General features: G+C 56.2%; 1 protein-coding gene across 1 annotated transcript; it reads right to left on the reverse strand.

Moving 5' to 3' along the window:
- Positions 1–453: 453 nt before the first annotated feature.
- On the reverse strand, positions 454–18,510 carry LOC131290805 (CAD protein). Its single transcript, XM_058319983.1, has 6 exons — positions 18,183–18,510; positions 14,543–18,102; positions 14,381–14,485; positions 2,829–4,892; positions 716–1,099; positions 454–651 (listed from the first exon to the last, which is right to left on the reverse strand). The coding sequence occupies exons 1-6, from the start codon at positions 18,493–18,495 to the stop codon at positions 454–456; spliced, it is 6,624 nt and encodes a 2,207-aa protein (XP_058175966.1). The 5' UTR covers positions 18,496–18,510.
- Positions 18,511–19,845: the final 1,335 nt, after the last annotated feature.

Raw genomic sequence — 19,845 nt, forward strand, 5'->3', positions numbered from 1 at the left:
CAACTCCACACCAATTCCTTCCAACCAAAAGCATCCCCAAAATAACGCAACAACGGCTAGTCGTGGAGCGCGTCCGTCGGTGTCTGGCGACGAGCTGTTTTCAATGTTTTGTTTTTATTTTCACTCACTCTTACCGTGTATATATGTGTAAGCTCACACTAGGCTAGGGATCGTGCACTTTGATGGCAAAGGCAGAGTACTAGAAAGGTAGGGATTCGATCATGATTTCATGCGAGCTGGAAGGTAGGGCACGCGTGTCAAGCGGGCAGGAATCGTTTGTACCGTGGGCTTCGCAAATGTATTTATGGAATGAAAGGGTCGCGGACCTGCTATACTTCGAATGAAACTTCGTTAATAAAGACACTTAAGAATAAAAAAAAAGGAAAATAAATGTAAACTACCACCACCACCGTAGGAGAGTTTTAGTAGGAGGAACTGTGGAAGGTAAGAAAATCAGCACCGTCCGAGTACCATCGCCAGCAGGGCCATGCGCACGTACATGCCGTACTCGGCCTGCCGGAAGTAGGCCGCACGCGGATCGTTGTCGATCTCCGGGCTGATCTCGAAGACGCGCGGCAGAGGATGCATCACGATCATGCGCCTCTTGGCGACTGTCATCAGGTGAGGCGTTAGCACCAGCTGCCCGCAGCACTGCAAAGGAAGAGAACGGGAGTCAGGTGTCCGGAAACTCCTCCAGTGAGGTGTGCGTGCGTACCTTCTCGTAGTCCTGCTCGCTGGCGAAGCGTTCCCGCTGGATGCGCGTCATGTAGAGGACGTCCGTTTCGGCGATCGCCTCCTCGAGGCTGTCGAACTGGCGCTGGGAGATGCGCTTCCGGTCGACGAACTCCTTGACGCGGTCGGGCATCTCGAGCCCGGCCGGGCAGACGTACCGCAGGTTGACGTTGTAGAGCGTGAGCAGGCGGGCGAGCGAGTGCACGGTGCGGCCGTGCTTCAGGTCGCCGACCATCGTGATCGTCAGCCCGTTCACCGTGCCGATCTCCTCGCGGATGGTGAAGATGTCCAGCAGGGCCTGGGTCGGATGCTCGCCGACACCATCGCCCGCATTGATCAGCGGCTTCCGGCAGTGCTGGGCGGCGCGCTATCAACAAAGGTGGAGAGATGGAGCGATTAGCGGCATATCAGACCACATCGAACCGTCGCTGTCGTGTTAAGTTTGTTAGGTGAGTTGTCCAACGAATCTTGAGTGCTCGTCAGCTGTATCCTAAGGGAGCGTAATTGTTTTTCTCCATTTATCCTGCGTGACGTCTGTGCTATCCTACGATATCCGTGGACTTTAATTCTTGTATGTCCCGGCAATGTGCTCTTGGTCGTTTCTCTCAGTGGACTTAACAGTAATTTTCTTATCCAGTGCTTGGACAAATGGGTAACCATTTCCTCTTCCCACCATCCTCCATCCTTTCCCTACAAACTTAGTTCTGACAATGTTGTTCGGTACCCCGGGGATATCCTTGATGACAAGTTGAGCTTTATGGCCCATATCACAGAAACAACGAGCAGAGTAAGCAAGCCAGTGGAGATAGTCTGCATAGAGTATTGGAATCTCAACTGCCCTTTGCCTTCGGAGAGTAACCAAGTGTGTATCACCAAAACTGCAAAATGATGTTGGAAATGAATGCCATTCTCGTGTTACAGTGTGTATTGTTATCCATGCAAATTTTGTTTCTTATCACTGACAAAAAATTCATCATATGATTTAGTAATTGGAGAGCTATTTGAAGTCTATTATGCGACCATGAAAGATCAAAAGAAAAATAGCAGTTATTTGCACTTACTAACAAAAACGATACTCAACTAACAATAGAATACATTTGAGAGTGCTTCAACAAAAACATACAGGACTAAATTATCGGAGAAAAGTATTTGCAAAAAGTAGTTTTGAATAGAACATTATTAAATTGGCTCGATTTATGATTTGAAGGACGTAATGACCAGCTAGATTCTGATAGTTAGGGATCATTTTTCAACTTGTGTAGATTGATTTGGTGAATATGATGAGTTTTCAAAATAACATATTAAACAACAAGCAAATAGTGGGTAAGGAAATGTAAATATTGATGATGAATTTATAAAAAAAAACTAATTAGTAATTGAATCTAAATCGAAATACGATCGGAAATTATAAAACAAATCAAAGCGGCTTCAAACTTCTTCTCCTGGTATGTCCAATATAGATCAATTAGCATTCGTTACAAGATGTGTATCTGAATTAACAAAAATAAGTGATTACTTTTTGTTGCGCATTTGCAACGGTCCGATCAAAACGGTACCAAAAATGACAGAAAGAGGGCGCTGAAGGATCGCCGCCATACAGTCGGTGGAGTCGCGCGCTAGAGAGGTGCTTAGTGCGAGTGCACTGTGCTCACAGCTGATCGGCGAAACTGGGCCAAAGGTCAAGGGCCGCGACGCACGCCAGGTGCGATAAAACGGACGCACGGCAGAGCACAGAAGCATCTTTCATTTCGGGCAACAGAGAGGTGAAAATACGCTACATTTTTTAACTCTGTTAGATAAAACAGTGTTTAAAGCAAGCGTATGTGTGTCTTCTGCCGGCAGCCTGTTGCGTTTGGGACACTTTTATTGATAGAACGTTTTGCTATTGATAGATATAAAATGCTATATGGTAATACTGCAAACATGTAGAGGAGGTTACATGCTCTTATCAAATGAATAAGTCCAGCATTGTTCTTTGGTGTCGATATATTGGGGATAATGGATATGTCTGGAGAGTCCCGAAACATCCCATCGCTTAGGGTCCCGGAATGGATTGATCCTGCTGTGGTAGAGGTTAAACGCAAACATAGACATACCTCAACGGCTCCAGGGGTTGGGTGACGCAGGACGACGACGTCGGCGTAGCCAGCCATCACCTGGATGCTGTCCTCGAGCGTTTCGCCCTTGCGCGCGGACGAGGACGTCTCGTCGATGTGCACGACGCGCCCGCCGAGCCGCTGCATGGCGGCGGCGAAGCTGCAGCTGGTGCGCGTGCTCACCTCGTAGAAGATGGACGCCATCACCTTGCCGCGCAGCAGATCGTCGAGCGGGCGGTCCTTGGCGACGCGCGCCTTCATCGTCTGCGCGAGGTGGAAGATCTCGTTCAGGTGCTCCTTGGTGAACATGCCGACGGTGAGGACGTGACGGCCGGCGAGGTTCCGGTCGCGCGGGGCCGGCGCCACGTAGCTGGCGCTGGCGGAGTCGCACCGGGTGCGCGGTGCGGGGGATACGGGCCGTACCGTCTGCTCGGCGAAATGGACGCCGAGTGTTGCCGGGGCCGGTTGCTTGCCGGCCGCGGGTGGAGGATCTTGTGCCAGGAGGCGGAAGAAGACGTCGTTGGTGTGACCGTCGGCCGGCTCGAACCAGGCCGGATCGTGCGGAGGGCGAAGGGAGGCGACCGGCCCCAAGGGGCTGCCAAGGGAGGTGTCGAGCGCCTCGAGCGACGCGTTGATCTGCTCGATGGAGTTGCCGGCGGTGAGGGTGGAGCGGCGCGCGGGCCAGTCGCGCACGTTCTGGCCGTAGCCGGGCGCTACCAGCACCAGCCCGTCGACGTAGGCCGTCTCACCGCGCAACACCACCCGGTGCACGCAGCCCTTGACGCGCATGCCGGCGAACGGCGTCCAGTGCGCCTTGGAGTGGAGTGGCCGGTCTGGGATGGTCCACTCCTCGTCGAAGTCCACCTCGACGTAGGTGTTGGGCTGCTCGGGCAGGTTGAAGATGCGGCGCGGGTTGCGGTGGAACTTGGCCACCAGCTCGTCCAGTGTGAGGCGGCCCTCGCTGACGGCGTTCAGCAGCAGCGGCAGGATGGTCTCGAGCCCGGGGAAACCGGGCGGGGCCTTGTCACCTGCCTGCTTCTCGTCGCGCGTGTGCGGCGCGTGGTCCGTCGCGAACACGTCCACCACGTCCAGGTTGTCCCAGAGCGCCTGCTGATCCTCGGGACTGCACAGGACGGGACGCACCTCGGCCCAGCCCGGCCCCAGCCGCTCGCAGTCGGCCGTCGAGAGGAACAGGTGGTGTGGGCACACCTCGCACGTCACCTTGAGGCCGCGTTCCTTAGCCGCCTTGATCACCAGGATCTCCTCCTTGCGGGCGACGTGGCACACATGCACGGGGCGGTCAGCGAGCGACGCCAGCAGCAGGACGGCGGCCATTGTTTCGCGCTCGGCGTGCACGCACAGTGGCGCCCTCTTCGGCCAGTTGGCGAGGTGCGCGCGCCACACCAGCATCCCGTTCAGCCGCAGCGTCGTGAACGTCTCGTTCAGGTACATCTTGAGGGCGGCCGCCTGCGACGCCAGCTCGTGCACGCTGCCGTAGTTAGCGGACGACGCCCCGACATATAGCGCGTAGTCGCAGCGCGCCCCCTTGGCGGCCAGCTCCTGGGCGTGCTGGAGCGCGGCCCGGTCGACGATGGCCGGCTGGGTGTTGGGCATCGCCAGCACCATCGTGATGCCGCCCGCCAGCGCCGCCGCCGTGCCCGTCGCAAACGTCTCCTTGTGCGTGGCTCCCGGCTCGCGCAGGTGTACGTGCACGTCGATGAACCCGGGCAGCTTCACCATGCGCCGCGACGAGATGCAGTCGGTGTGCGTCTTCATCGGGGGCGCCCCGCCGATGCGGCGCATCGCCTCCACCAGCAGCTTGGCGCACTTCACGTCCGTCACCAGCGGGATCGAGTAGTCGACGGCCAGCCGACGCGTCCGGTAGCCGTGCGTCATGAAGCAGGACACCCGGCGGGCACCGCCCCCACTCATCGGCAGGTTGATCACCAGATCGAACTGCTTGTTCGACAGGTACTCCGCCAGATGGCGCAGCTCATTCCCCGGCGGTCCGCCATTGTCGTCGGTGGTCGCCAGCGAGTCGAACGTCCACTGCACGCTTTCCACCTGCGGAACGAAGAACAAGCAAAGCCCTCATCATACGCTCTCATTCATCATTGAAACAACCATGTTTACGAACTATTTGGAATTATACAATCTATCCCTTGCGCGATGCGTCACGTAAAGAGATAAAGAACGAGAACGAAGAAAGGGCGAACAACATTGGCACGAGCGGCCATTTTGACCACAATAAAATTTTCAGAATATTATTTCGAATCAAAAAAGATTTTGCTGAAGATACAAACAAAACTTCCAGGTTTTCCGGAACGACCAGTTCCGAGAACCAAGTTAACAAAACCTAAAATACTATTTTTCTGTTGGTTTTGAGCGCTCTTTTTAAGACGCTATAACTTGTCTATTTTGGTAGATTTTTATAATCTGTCAAATACTACTTTTGAATTTATTTGTTGGCTATCTTTTGGGGGTTTTAGGTTTTTTTTCCATCATTCCGCTAGCTCGGTGCTAAGCAAAAACGAGCAAAAATTTTATTTACATTTTAAATTTTGCAAAATTAAAAGTTAAAAGACACTCAAACTTAGTTCAATTCGATTTGTTTTGCTTCACAACGAGTTAGCGGAATGATGAAGAGCGGCATCAAAAAATTAAAAACCCCCAAAAGGTAGCTAACAAATATACTAAACAGTTGCCTATTAGCGATCTAAATGACTACCAACATCTTTAGTGTAAGATTTCAAATGTATTCTAGTGTTCAATTGGTTGTGTTAATGTTTGTGGTTGCTGTGTATTATAAAACTGGTGTTTGCAGTGGTGTCTAAGTGAAATTAAACAATATTTCTTTGAGGTTCGGAATTCACGAGGCTTCAATGAGGCGGATATCAACGACCTGGTTTAACATCACAGTAAAGTGCGGATAACGCAATTTAATTTGAAGGTTCTTATTTACTTACTATTTATTAAGCTTGAACAGCCAGGCCGTATCAATGGTTCTTGAGAATTCTTGCTTGAGGAGAAGATGAATGACACAAGGTAACGAGCAAGGACCGACATATAATAGATAAGGATAGGATATGGGAAGAGAATGATGAAGAGGAGAAGATCAGAGAGTGACTCCGTACCCCTCTATCGCAATATGGGAGTCACAAAGTGAGCCACAGAAAAGCCTATAAACCAGGATCCCTGGGAAATCTGTGATGATATCGAATATAAGAACCTACCGAGATCATCCACTTCCCACAAACTCTGCCATCGATATAGGGAGAGCTGTTATGGGATATGGAGGAACTCGTGAGGGGGATGTATCCTCTCAAAAACCAATTTGAATAAGGGGTGTTTGGCCAACTCATCATCTTTCAGAGTGCTGGCGATGCCACAATGAGATGGGATCCAAATCGAAGGTATCCTGAATACCTTGTCAGAGAAAGCGTAAACAATTAATAGTTTAACGTAATATATAACAGGGCAATAAACCGCTTTTATACACCTTCGTTGAATCAGTTTTAAAAAAAAAATATTGTTGGAAAAATCCCGACCTGTAGAACTCATTTTGATCGAGAAAAGGAGTATGCGGTTCAGCTGTAGACTGCTGGAAAATGTCTCTAAGATTTGTTTTTGGGTTGTGATCGCGCTTCGGTCGCGAATCCATTTCGTTACACCCACGGCGTGCACTTGAGCAATTAGGCGTCACATCTACTATGTTTCAATGCAGTGCTCTACGTTGAAACGTTCGCTTTACGGCAGGTGCCATTACTCTGGGATTAACCCGTATGTCCGGACCTACGGGTTCGGAAGCGAAGAGCGGCACGATCAAACCGCCCTGGTGTGTCCACGTGCCAGCGACGGTTACGGTTCCGGCTGTAAAGCACTTCAGCAGCGCGGGAAGACAAAACAAACAACCCCAACTCTCCGTCCTCCACAGACCCCCCCCCCTCGTGACAGCTGGGGACACCTCCCAGCCAGCTCTAAATCCCATGAATCAATTTCCTTAAGTGCCGCATGCGGAACTAGTAGAACTTGGCTGGCCGAGGGAGGGTCCACGGTCCTGCCACCATTGCCATTGCCACTCTCGGTTATCGGGCAGTGCAATCAGGCCGGGCGCTGTGCTTCTTCTACTTCTATCGGACAATTGTTGACCGGTTTCGGGTTCCCCGCCCACACCAGAAGGACCGCACAATCCAATCACTGTAATTAAAAGTCGCACAGGGGTTCCACTCTGCGCACTCAGCGCACAACCGGCATGGGGCGTGGGGAGCCGTGGAAGCAAAACATCTTTCCATCATCTTCACGCCATTTGGGAGTGAGTGGATATGTGAGTGGCTTTGGTGTGTGATGCCAGAAGGGGTAAGAAGGAAGCGCGTATCGAGTGCGATCGTGCGTTGCGGCAGAAGCAATTCATGCGAACCTATAAGATGCCTGACGCAGGCACGTTAGATCCTTAGACACCCTGAGCTTTGCCTGAGATTGGGCACGCTCAGGATCCCAGTGGGAGAAGACCCACCGATTCCCCAGCTGATACTGTACGATCTCTCATCCGATCGCCAGGTCCAGGTGGGCTACCACGACATCTTGATCGTAACTTCACCCACGTACGTGGAGCTGAAAATGATACTAAACAAAATACTTGGATGTGCACCCTCGGAGGAGGGCTCGGTATGCGGTATCTTAGCCCCTTCCCTCTCTTCCCTTCCCACTACTTTTCCTGAGCGCAAGTCGATAAGGTGACAAACAATTTCTCTCGCCAACCTGAGAGGGTGGGGGAAGAGGCTCACAAACATGCGCACGAACACAGCTTTGCCCAGCGCGCAGCGGTACCTCGCTGATAACAAGCGGCGGGTTGCTGGTGCTGCCGCCGCCGCGTCAACCCTTCGGCCGGAGTGGAAGAACGACAACACTGACGTACCGAGCCGTTGGGTTGCGAGGCTGTTCAACCACGTATTCAGTACCGAGGGTCGGCCGACGGTTTAGTTTCACCTTGGACGTCTGAGCGTACCGTCGTCGGTCTACGTCTGTTGTGCCAGAATCGTGCGCGCGTGCTGTTGCGAGCTGCCGAACCGGGGTGATTCCAGACACGGACGTATCGCAGAGGCGCAGAACCAGGCGCTCCAGGAAGGCATCGCGTTGTGTGTGGTTGGCGTGAAGCTGAGGTGTATTTCTTGTATTCGTTGTGGACTCTCTTGGTATTGCATCCCAGCTCCCGGATTGTTTAACGCCGTCGTTCAATGTCTGCTACCTCGGCCAGGGTCATGTGATGCGCCTAGGCCACCTCGCTGGCCAACATCGGATCAGTTTGCCACCGGTCGACACCTCCTACAAAGCCTCGGTAACGGCAACGTGCCGTCTGGTGACGCATATAAGCAGATAGAGCCGACGTGCGACCATGGGTCGGTCACAATCGAAAGAACAATCGGCTGGGAACAACCCGTGGGAGGCGGAGGCCGCCCGCAAGCGACGGCGCGAACAGAGCGCCAAAGCGGCGCTCCAGGAGCGCAAGGAGCAGGAGCGGCGCACCCGCAAGGCACGCCAGCAGGCCGAAAAGGATGCGAAGAAGCAGCGCAAGAAGCGGAAGAGCGGCAAGAAGTCGAAGCGCAAGTCGAAGCTGGACGACCTGCGCGATACCGTGCCGCCACCGATCGTGCGCAAGTCCAAGGCCAAGCTCGAGGAGAACGATTACGATTCGGAGGCGAAGCGCCGGATGCAGCACCAGCTGGCATTCAACAGTGACATCTTCGTGCTCAACCAGCTGCTGCTCGGCGTGCAGTTCTACGGCAACTTCGAAAGGTAATGTTCTGGTGTTTTGCATAGGCCGCTCCGGAGTAGGAGCATCCTCTATAGTGACCAGGACCATCAACATCCATACACACACGCACACACACACACACACACACACACTCTTTCCTCAATCAGTTCCGGCGGCTGTGCGCATCGGCTAATAGTAGAAGAGATTTTTGTCAAACAAATATCGTCACCAACCAACATGGCGCACTGCATCGTTCAACCTTACGCCAAGCACCTGCCAACATCTGGTGGCATGGGCCACCGAATTCCAGTCTCCCTCGACGTTTTTGCGTCGACGTCTTTTCTGCCGTCGTGGTCATCACCGCCCGCACTTGGTGTGCGTGTGCAAGTATCTCTTGCTTCATCTCGTTTCAATAGCGCTTATCGCTCCACTATTACCCGGCCCGTCCCGGTGCATTCCTACGGTCCAGAATTCGGCATTCGAAGCGAGGGTACCCGCCGTAGCCAAGAAAAGAAACAGTCTGTGCATTTCGGCAGCTCACCAGGATGCCGACGTCCAGCGCTGAGGCAGAGAAAGTGTGCGCGTTTTTGTCTGTCTGGTGCTCTGAGGGCCAAGAGGTGACCATAATTGCCAAAAAAGCTGTGAGTAATCAGATTTCAACTGACCGATTGCCGCCGCTGCTGCTCCTGCTGGTGGTGCTGATAAGCAACCGCTTTCTAGAATAACAAGCACGGTAGAAACGGCAGCACCGCTCTGACATCATGGCCTGATGAGTGTGTTTCTCCAGGTTGCCAACGCAATTCCATCGAACTACCTTGAAGGCATAATGGTGATGCTATCGTTAACCTCTGCTATTTAATCAACTAATGCACTGAAGAACCTTTGCATGGTACTTGAACACGATGGGCTGCACCGGAGTGCGCAAGCACTGTTGCGAGCACGAATTATCTCGCCTAATCCCACGGCGTTGATAGCGGCCATTACAGTGTCATCATCGACCGATCGGGAGTCCCCGGGTCTCCACCACGGTCACGGATATTATCTTTCCTTGACTTTCTTTCGACCCGTGTGCGATAAGAACCTGCCCGTCGGTGGGAATCAACAACCGATTTCGGCGGCGCTCCAAAAGTGCCGCTCGTTGTCCAGGTCATGAATCAACAGGCCGAACCCGATCGGATGTGCCGGCTGTCGATCTGTCATGTTTGCTGATCGCGATCCGGATCGCGCACTATCGATGTTCAATCAATGCAAAGCCTGATTGGGGTCGCGAGCCAAGCGACAAGCCGAACGAAGCGGCACGACATAAATCATGCGGCCCCCGTATCTCATTACTGACAGTTCCGGTTGTTTTACAATTCCGGCGGTTCCTCGGACGCTTAGACAACGGGTTCGGAAATCGTCTGCTCGGTGGCGAATGTTTGCGCGTAGTACCGTACAACATCCCGATTACACCGCGAAAACAGCGATTTCACATGACGATAGTCCAATCGGCTGTTATTTGGCCCTTTTCTGGTGGCACGCGTCCCAACTCTTGTACCTTGAAACGACTATGACCTGCTTTGGTGGCTCTAAGACATTAGTTAAATCTGAAGTATTTGAAGTATTTCTAGTTAAATCTGAAGTATTAGATCGTACAAAGTTCTAATTCTGGTGTGCTCGTGGATACTTCAAGATACTTAGATGGATACTTCAGGCTGGGGCTGAAAGTCATAAATGAAAACCGAAAACGTGAGCCGATAACGGTCTCATGCGGTGCGACGCAAAACCATACCAGCGTTGCGTTGCACAAGCGGCACCTGGTGGCGCCGCCAAATGTGTTTTTCTGGTTATCTGGCCAGGCATGTGCGCGAGGTATGACGTTTTCTAGTCTACTTCCGCCAAGCACGCACCGCAACCTCTTGGGGTGCGTTCCCCGAGCGGGAAGAGTTAGTGTAACCCGTGGTGGCATGGAATTCTGGCGGCAGACGAGAATGATTGGCCCACTCTGGTTGGAGCTAGCCGCCGCAGCGGCGTTCTTATCAGGTGTGGACCCCCGATCGTCCTATCGGCTTGCTCTATCCACCGTAATACAACATGACAATGTAACCCACGCTACGTCACCGCCATGCTCTACTACGGCATTTATCAATGAAATACCGTCTCGGACAGGACATTGAACATGACACGGGCACCGCATGGTTGCACTCTCTGCAAAGGGGGTTCGGTGAGTCATAACCATTTACCGTGCTTCTGCTTTCTTGCCGCAGGGAAATGTGGGAGGCGGTCGAGCGGAACCGCAACGAGGAGAACCGGCGCAATGGGAAAACGTCACGTCACTGCAAAACCGTCATCCTGCCCGATCGCCTGCTGGAGGCGGTGGATAAGCGCGTCAAGTTCTACGCCAAGTGAGTGCCAGCGAGACCTTCCGCGCTTGACAGCGGTTCGAATGTTCAGAAATGAGTTTGAAATGCTCTGTTTTTTGTTTTTTGTTTCCTTCCCCCCCCTCTCGCTCGGCAGACACGGACCAAACAAGAGCCTACTGTTGCCACTGCACACGCAAACCTGCTACGTGGTGCACGACAACATTGAGATCACGAACCCGGGCGACAGCTCCGTCTACAGCATCCTGACCGACGCGCCCATCTACAAGCTGGAGATCGAGGACGCCATCGAGGACAAGCTGCAGCGGGTGGACGGCGGTGGGGCGCTGATGCGGCGGCGACGCGGCACCTGCCATCACGGGTACATCAAGCTGAAGAGCGTCGAGTTTATCAAGCCCAACAACCCGCTCACGATCGACCGGATGTCGCAGGTGCAAGGGCAAACGCAGCGGATGGTGCCGTACGGTGGGGCGGAACCGGGCCCGAGCGGGCTGGGGCGCAAGGCGCAGGGCAAGCAGTTGGCAAAGGTGAACAGCAGCCTTAGCGAAAGTGATACTCTCGAGGAGGAAGATGACGACGACGACGACGACGACGACGACGACGAGGAGGACGATGATGACGAGGGGGATAACCGATTCGCCAAGCTGAAGTACCGGGATAGCATTATGGTGAAGTATCCAAAGATGCTGAACGGCATGTACGGGAAGAAGCAGGCCGGTGGCCCGGGCAGTGGCGTACCGTCCACGTCCACCAGCTCGACGTCGCCACCGAGCAGCGAGTACGACTACGCCTACATTACCGCCATCAACACGCACCAGCCGCTGAGCGTGATGCGGTCGGCGGGAGGGGACGAGGCCCCCGTCAGCACTACCGTGCTGCCGGACTACTGCATCACCACCATCAACTGCCCGATAGAGGTGAACGAGGGTTACTACAGCGACGACGAGGGCTCGGAGACGATGGACAAACTGACAACCCTCTACCTATCGAAAACGAATGGAACCGCCGGTGGTGGTGGTGGCGGTGGTGGCGGAGGTAGTAGGCATCAACTCAACCACCATCACCACCACCACCACCACCACCACCCGCACAGCAATCCGGAGTACACAACCGAGCGGAGGCAGTATCTCAATTCGAAGGGGTTTCTGGCCTACTTCGTCAACCTGTTCCAGGATACGCTCGCCGCGGAGCTGGACATCCCGGTCGAGGATCTGCAGCGGGCGACGTGGAAGGGCGCGGTCGTGTACAGCGGCCACTGGGAGATCATCCCGGCCATCCTGTGTCCGTGGCCGCGCGAAGCGATCGAGTGGGTGCACCGGAAGCGTGACGTCAAGATAAATCCGCTGACGCGCGAGAAGTTCCAGTGGCCGACGCCACCCATGATCCAGAAGGTGAAGTCGTTCGGCTGCCACGTCATACCGATCGGGTACGCACCGAAGCAGGGCCAGAATCGCTACCGGCAGCTGGAGTGGAAGATCGTGTTCCCCGAGGCGGAGCGCTTCCTCGAGAGCTGCCTCACCGGGACGCAGATCAAGATCTACCTGCTCACCACGCTGCTGCTGAAGACGTTCGTCGAGCCGCACCTGGCCGCCGGCATGAGCATGTTCGGCATGGAGCACCTGCGGGCGCACCTCTTCTGGCAGTGCGAGACGAACTACGCCGCCTGGCCGGAGGACTACCTCGGCGAGGCGCTGCTGCGCTTTCTCAACGCGCTGCTCGACCGCATCAAGACGCACAAGCTGCCCGACTACTTCCTGCCGGCGCGCAACCTCTTCGAGAACGTGCCCGAGCGGGTGCTGGTCGAGCTGCACAAGCGCATCTTTCGCATCACCGAGAACCCGGTGATGCATCTGCTGATCGCACTGCGCAACCTGAAGCTGCCGAGCGCGAAGCTGGCGTTCTATCCGCGCGTCCGCATCAAGCGCCTCTACTCCTACCTGGTGATCGACAATCCGCTCAAGATCGTCAACCCGATGCTGCGCGACGAGGACGAGAACCTCGCGGCGGAGGACTCGGATGAGAACGAGGCGAACGAGCGCGAGATTGCGGTCGGCTCGATGGCGTACTACAACCAGCAGGAGATCGAGTCGCGCCGGAAGCGGACGCGTATCGTGCGCTTCCTGGTGGCGGAGCAGCTCAAGAAGGAGCGCGCCGTGCAGCCGGAGCGCCGCCCGTCGGTCGACTCGATCGACGTCACGGTAAGTCGCGCCGAACGCGTCCGTTGCAGACCGTCGCAGGCGTCCCAACCAAAGGGGTCATTGATTCGAGTAGTTTGTCTTCAACTTGCAGTTTCAGCCGCTCAAGCACATGGAAAACCTGCGCCGGCAGCTGATCTACGGGCTGTTCATCGATCACTTCATCGAGATGGGGCGCGTGTCGGGTGGGTTCCGGGCGATCAACCAGGCGCTCATCTACCTGCGCCAGGCGGAGCGGCTCTGCAACCTGCTCGCCGACGACGAGGGTCTCGACGAGGCGCGCCACTTCCTGAACAAGATCTACGGCCTGCGGCAGGAGCTCGCGAAGGCCAGCGCAAAGGCAGCCGATCGGCCGGCCCTCCCGAAGCGCACCAGCACCTCCGAGCAGCGTGCCGCGGCGAAGTTCGCTCGCCGGACGCCGGAAGTGACGAGGCGCTCCAGTTCCGCCAAGCGCACGACCTACAGCAACGTTCGGCCGTCGCCGTCGAGCGCGAGGCGAGCGCAGCAGAAACAGCAGCGCTTCTTCCCGCCAGACGACGAAGACGACGACGTCGACGAAGAGGATGACGACGACGACGGCGACGACGACGACGGCTGGGAGGATCAGGATCACAACCAGCGCCGGGCATCGCGCCGCCCGCCTCAGCAGCAGGTCAGCGTTCAGATCCACACCCCCAGCCAGCCACAGCCGGGTCGGCCTGGTCGGAGATCCAACAACGGGCCAACACCGGGCACCCGGTGGTCGTCCGACGAGATCGAGGACATCTCCCAGCTGCTGGGCAACGTGACCATTGCACCGAAGGTCGGGAACTACCGTTAGCGTTAGGGCACAAGGTATAAGAGTCTGTGTGCGTGTGTGTATGTGCGTGCGTGTGCATGTCTGTGTGGATGAGCATTAAAGTATAAGAGCTTCCTAGGTGGGGCGGGTTTCGGACGCAGCTATAGGTAGGACTCGCTGAAGTTAGGACACCTTTCTGTGATAATTCTGGGAGCGTGAGGAGCAAAGGAGATACAATACGTCACCAAGACCGGGGGTGAGGAGAGGAGGGGCGCAAGGGGGGAGTTGGTGAAGCTTCATTCGCCCATGGCTTCGGCAGCAAAACACGAGCCTCAATAAACAACATATGTACAACAAGTAGATTAAGGCGGTTACGTTTCTACATCCGGAGACTTCCTTACGATGCTCCGGAGCTCTCAAACACAAACGGCCTGAAGAGTATGGGACATCTTCCGGAAGGTACTTACCGCAACGCCATGCTCGGTGTAAAAATCACCCGTACCCATCGATGCGTACAGTTTGTAACCCATCTTGTCCAGGATGCGTATAGCGGGCAGCAGCTCCATTTTGTGCTGTGGGTGGTAGGTAGTTAGTGTATCACGCTAGCTAGGAAGCGGTAGCGGTCTTACTTTGTAGCTGCCGATACTGAGCAGGATGGATTTCTTCGGGATCTGGAAGCCGGTCGACATCATCGCCTTGAGGTACGCCTCGTAGCGATTGTCGCCGAAGCAGGCGACCTCGCCGGTCGATGCCATCTCCACGCCCAGCTGCACATCGGCCCCGGCCAACCGGGCGAAGCTGAACTGGGGCACCTTGACGCCGACCCTGCCACATCCACGCATCACGTCAACCGGTTCCACCGCCAGCCCGACGATGACCCGCGTCGCCAGTGCCACAAAGTCATGGTCGAGCGTTTTCGAGACGAAGGGGAACGAGCGCGAGACGCGCACGTTGCATTCGATCACCTTCAGCTCGTTGTTCTTGGCGATCAGCTGCATGTTGAACGGGCCGGTCACGTCGAGCAGCGCGGCGATGTCGCGCGCAATCTCCTTGATGCGCTCCAGCGTTTCGCGATTGATGTCCTGCGGGGGCGTGACCAGCGTCGCGTCACCCGAGTGGACACCCGCGTTCTCCACGTGCTCGGACACGGCCAGGCAGAGGATCTCGCCGTCGGCGGCCACCGCGTCTACATCGATCTCCTTCGCCTCGACCAGGAACTTGGAGATCACCACCGGGTGCTCCTTGCTGACGTCGGACGCGTGCTGCAGGTACGTCTCGAGGTCCTGGTTCGAGTAGGCCACGTTCATCGCCGCGCCGGACAGCACGTAGGAGGGTCGCACCAGGCACGGGTAGCCCACCTCCTCGCAGAACGCGATCGCCGACTGCAGGTTCGTCAGCTCCTTCCAGCGCGGCTGCAGAATGCCCTTGCGGTCGAGCAGGCGGGAGAACTTGAACCGGTTCTCCGCGCTGTCGACGGACTCGGGCGAGGTGCCGAGGATGCGGGCCTGCTGCCGGTGCAGGTCCATCGCGATGTTGTTCGGCAGCTGGCCGCCCATCGAGAGGATGACACCCTCCGGCTGCTCGGTGTCGTAGATGTCCATCACCACCTCGAACGAGATCTCCTCGAAGTACAGCCGGTCGCACATGTCGTAGTCGGTACTGACCGTCTCCGGGTTGTAGTTGACCATGATCGTCTTGCGCCCGAGGTTGCGCAACTCCCGCAGGCACCCGACCGCACACCAGTCAAACTCGACCGAGCTGCCGATGCGGTACACGCCCGACCCGATCACCATCGTGTACTGGCCCGGGAAGTCGACGTCGTTCTCGGACGCGCTGTACGTGAGGTAGAGATAGTTGGTGGCCGCCGGCCACTCGCCCGCCACCGTGTCGATCTGCTTGACGAACGGCAGCACTCCCAGCTCCTTGCGCACCGTGCGCACCGCCAGCTCCGTGCTCTTGACGCACTGCGCTATCATGCGGTCGGAGAACCCGAGCCGCTTGGCCTCCCGCAGCAATCCCACCCGTAGGCCCTGCACCCCATCACCAACCGCCTCGAGGCGCACCGTAAAGTCGATGATGCCACGCAGCTTGCGCAGGAACCATCGGTCGATCTTGGTCAGCTCGTACAGCTGCTCGACGGTGTACCCGGCCCGCAAGGCCGCGGCCAGCACAAACATACGCTTGTCGGTGGGTTCTCGCAACTCCTGCTCGTTCACCGCCTTCAGATACGGGTCGAACCCGTTCACACTGTCGACCATGCGGAGCGCCTTCTGGAACGCTTCCTCGAACGTGCGCCCGATCGCCATCACCTCGCCGACGCTCTTCATCGAGCTGCCGATGTTCTTGCTGACGCGCGCAAACTTCGCCAGATCCCAGCGTGGCATCTTCACCACGCAGTAGTCGAGGCTCGGCTCGAAGCAGGCCGTCGTCACGCCGGTCACCGAGTTGCGGATGTCGGGCAGGGGGACGGCGAGGGCCAGCTTCGCGGCCACGTACGCGAGCGGATAGCCGGTCGCCTTGCTGGCCAGCGCCGAGCTGCGCGACAGCCGCGCGTTCACCTCGATGATGTAGTACTCCTCCGACTCCGGACATAGCGCGTACTGGATGTTGCACTCGCCCACCACACCAAAATGGCGGATCACGCGGATGGCGGTCGTGCGCAGCATGTTGTACTCGCGGTTCGAGAGCGTCTGCGACGGCGCCACCACGATGCTCTCGCCCGTGTGGATGCCGAGTGGATCGACGTTCTCCATGTTGCACACCGTGATGCAGTTGTCGTAGGCGTCGCGCACCACCTCGTACTCGACCTCCTTCCAGCCCTTCAGCGACTTGTCGATGATCAGCTGGCTGGAGTGGGCCAGTGCGTGGCTCGCCAGGGTGCGCAGCTCGTCGGCGTTGCTGGCGAACCCGGAGCCCAGTCCACCGAGCGAGAAGGCAGCACGTGCCATCACCGGATAGCCAATGCGTTCGGCCGCCTCCAGCGCTTCGCCGAGCGAGTAGACGGCGGCCGACGGGGCCACCCGCTCGCCAATCTCGGCCACACGCTCGGCGAACAGCTTCCGGTCCTCGGTCTCAATGATCGATCGAATGGGTGTACCGAGAATGCGGATGCCGTAGCGGGCAAACACTCCGGCCCGCTCGAGCTCCACGCCGCAGTTGAGGGCCGTTTGGCCACCGAACGTCAGCAGCACGCCACCGGGACGTTCCGCCTTGATGACCTGCTCGACGTACTCGACCGTCAACGGTAGGAAGTACACCTTATCTGCCAGCCCCTTCGAGGTCTGCACCGTCGCGATGTTCGGGTTGATCAGCACCGTCTGAATGCGCTCCTCCTTCAGTGCCTTGATGGCCTGCGAGCCCGAGTAGTCGAACTCGCCCGCCTGCCCAATCGACAACCCGCCGGAGCCCAGGATCAGCACCTTCTTTGGGCGCTCCAGGTCGACGGGAACGGGTGGCGTGAAGCGGAGCCGCTCGTTGAGTCTCTCGCGTACACTGGGGACCATCCCGCCAGCCTTGCACTCGCGTACCAGCTCCAGGAACACATCGAACAGCACCTCCAGGTCAGCCGGCCCGGCCGTATGCTCCGGGTGGAACTGCACACTAAAGTACGGCTTGCTCTCGTGCACCAACCCCTCGTTGGTGCCATCGTTCAGGTTGGTGAACAGCTCCTCCCAGCCCGTCGGCATCTCGGCCGAGTCGACCGCAAAGCCGTGGTTCTGCGACGTCATATAGCAACGTCGCGTGCCCCGGTGCATGCACGGCAGGTTGTGGCCCCGGTTTCCGTAGCGCATCTTGAACGTCCGGCATCCGGCCGCCGTCGCCAGAATCTGATGCCCGAGGCAGATGCCAAAGATGGGCTTCATCGTGTTCTGCAACACCCACCGGAGATTATCCACCACGTCGCGGCACATCTCCGGATCTCCCGGACCGTTCGACAGAAACAGACCATCGAAGTCGGCCGGGTTGGGGCGTGCGTTCCACGGCATCACGTCCACTCGGGCCCCACGCTGCACGAAGCATCGCACCTGGTTCAGCTTCAACCCGCAGTCGATCGCACAAATGCGGGGCGAGCCCGACTCGTTGTACGTCGTCGGTTGCGCCAGTGATACCTCCTTCACCAGGTTGCGTAGGTTCTGGTTCTTGAAGCTAAACCCCGCGATCGTTTCCACGCGCGACTGAACAATCTTTCCTACGGTGCAAAGTTGTAGAGTTAGGTAGTACTAAAGGCTACTCTTCTAGCGGACGTCAGAGTATCTAAATTCACGTTACCCAAGACGGTGCCATGCTCGCGGATCTTCTTCGTGAGAGCACGCGTATCGATGCCGCTGATGCCCGGCACACCATGCTTGGCCATCCACTGGGACAGCGTGAGCTTGCTGCGCCAGTGCGACGGCTCCTCGCAGATCTCGCCCACCACCAGCCCCGCCGTCCAGATGCGGTTGTTCGACTCGAAGTGCCGCATCAGTCCGCACTCGTCCAGGTCCGCGTCCGGGATGCCATAGTTGCCGATCAGCGGGTACGTCAGCACCAGTATCTGCCCGTGGTAGGACGGGTCGGTCATCGACTCCGGGTACCCGACCATGCCCGTCTGGAAGACGACCTCGCCATCGACGTCGCCCGTCGCACCGAATGGATGCCCGTGCAGGATCGTGCCATCCTCGAGCACCAGCGACGCCGTCGTCGTCCTGTACTCGCCACCATCCTTCTCCGGTGCACCACCTTTTACCACCGGCGGCACCGACGCCTTGCTCTGTAGGTCCATGTGCTACGGAATCGAAAAGAGGGTTGTTTACCATGTTTACCGGTCCTTCTAGCTTTCGGAATGTTGAATCCTTTTTTGAAACGTTAAGTCGTAGTAGTTTATTTGCACACCACATTTATAATAGATTGCTAAGACCGTTGTGCAAATGTAACGGTTTCAATTTGAAACTTTAAAATATACTGTTGACAACGGGGCTGTGTCAGCGCTAAACAGGAACAGCTTACACCGCTGAAGCGAAACTCTTTCGCAGCATCCGTGACATTTGTTTTGGTTCGCTCTCCAAAAACTGGTTCCGTTAGACCGGTCGACGGTTTCACGACGACATGAAAACGCGCGAACGTGAACCCTTTCGCCCCACCGCGCTGGAGATGAGCACTCACTCGCGAGTGCCAAGGTCCATCACGGCAGTCGCGGGATTTGCCGGCACTTCCACACACGCACACGTTTCCGACGTCGCTTTATTTTCAAAACATTTCCCCTTAAGGGCGTGCTGCGTATTAAAGGGCCGAGAAACGTTTGTATCACCAATACGCGTGCAAGGCTGAACAACACGACGAAAACAACTCACCCAAGCACGTGTTTTATGGCGAATATTAATCGGCTCAATAAAGCACCGGTTACATTGTATTACGATTTAATAACATTTTTAAACCCAGCTCCAGATAGTGAGCTGCTGCTGCCCTCGATTGCGTGCTTAAAACAAACCAACAAAGTTGGTTTACACTGGGCTGTAGCAACATGCACTATAGTGAAGTGCCACTTCAGGATGGATTCAGATAAAAAGGTCGACAAACACTAGAGAAAGCGGTAAAGCAAACTTCACATACTTGACGTGAATTGATAAATGCGTATGCCCTACACATACGCCTATGTGTGCGTACGCGGCCAGATGCGGATCAATGTTGCATCTGGTTTGCCAGCTCCGGTCCTGACACGCGGCTTGATAGTGAGGTTGATAGGTTTACGAGGTAAATACAAATGGGGAACAAATGCTGATACACCTCTCCAGACGGTACCGAAGCCTCAATGCAATAACCAACACGAGCTGACCGGCGGTCACTGATCCTGCTTCACCAAAAAAAAAAACCTGTTCCGCCGCCGTTTGGTGCCCGAAAACGGTGTGGCTTGGCTGACCTCGTTGTCCCACCGGTGAGTTTGTCACTTTCGGAT

The sequence above is a fragment of the Anopheles ziemanni genome, chromosome X (genome assembly GCF_943734765.1).
Source record: "Anopheles ziemanni chromosome X, idAnoZiCoDA_A2_x.2, whole genome shotgun sequence".
Lineage (NCBI taxonomy): Eukaryota > Metazoa > Arthropoda > Insecta > Diptera > Culicidae > Anopheles > Anopheles ziemanni.

What these genes read in the sequence shown, in the direction of transcription:
- LOC131290805 (XM_058319983.1), bottom strand. Translation starts at nt 18,495, where the DNA reads ATGGTCGGGTACCCGGAGTCGATGACCGACCCGTCCTACCACGGGCAG. An exon ending in CGAGCATGGCACCGTCTTGG is followed by an intron (nt 18,103 to 18,182) that starts GTAACGTGAATT and finishes TTTGCACCGTAG; the next exon opens with GAAAGATTGTTCAGTCGCGC. An exon ending in GCGAGCAGGACTACGAGAAG is followed by an intron (nt 652 to 715) that starts GTACGCACGCAC and finishes CTTCCTTTGCAG; the next exon opens with TGCTGCGGGCAGCTGGTGCT.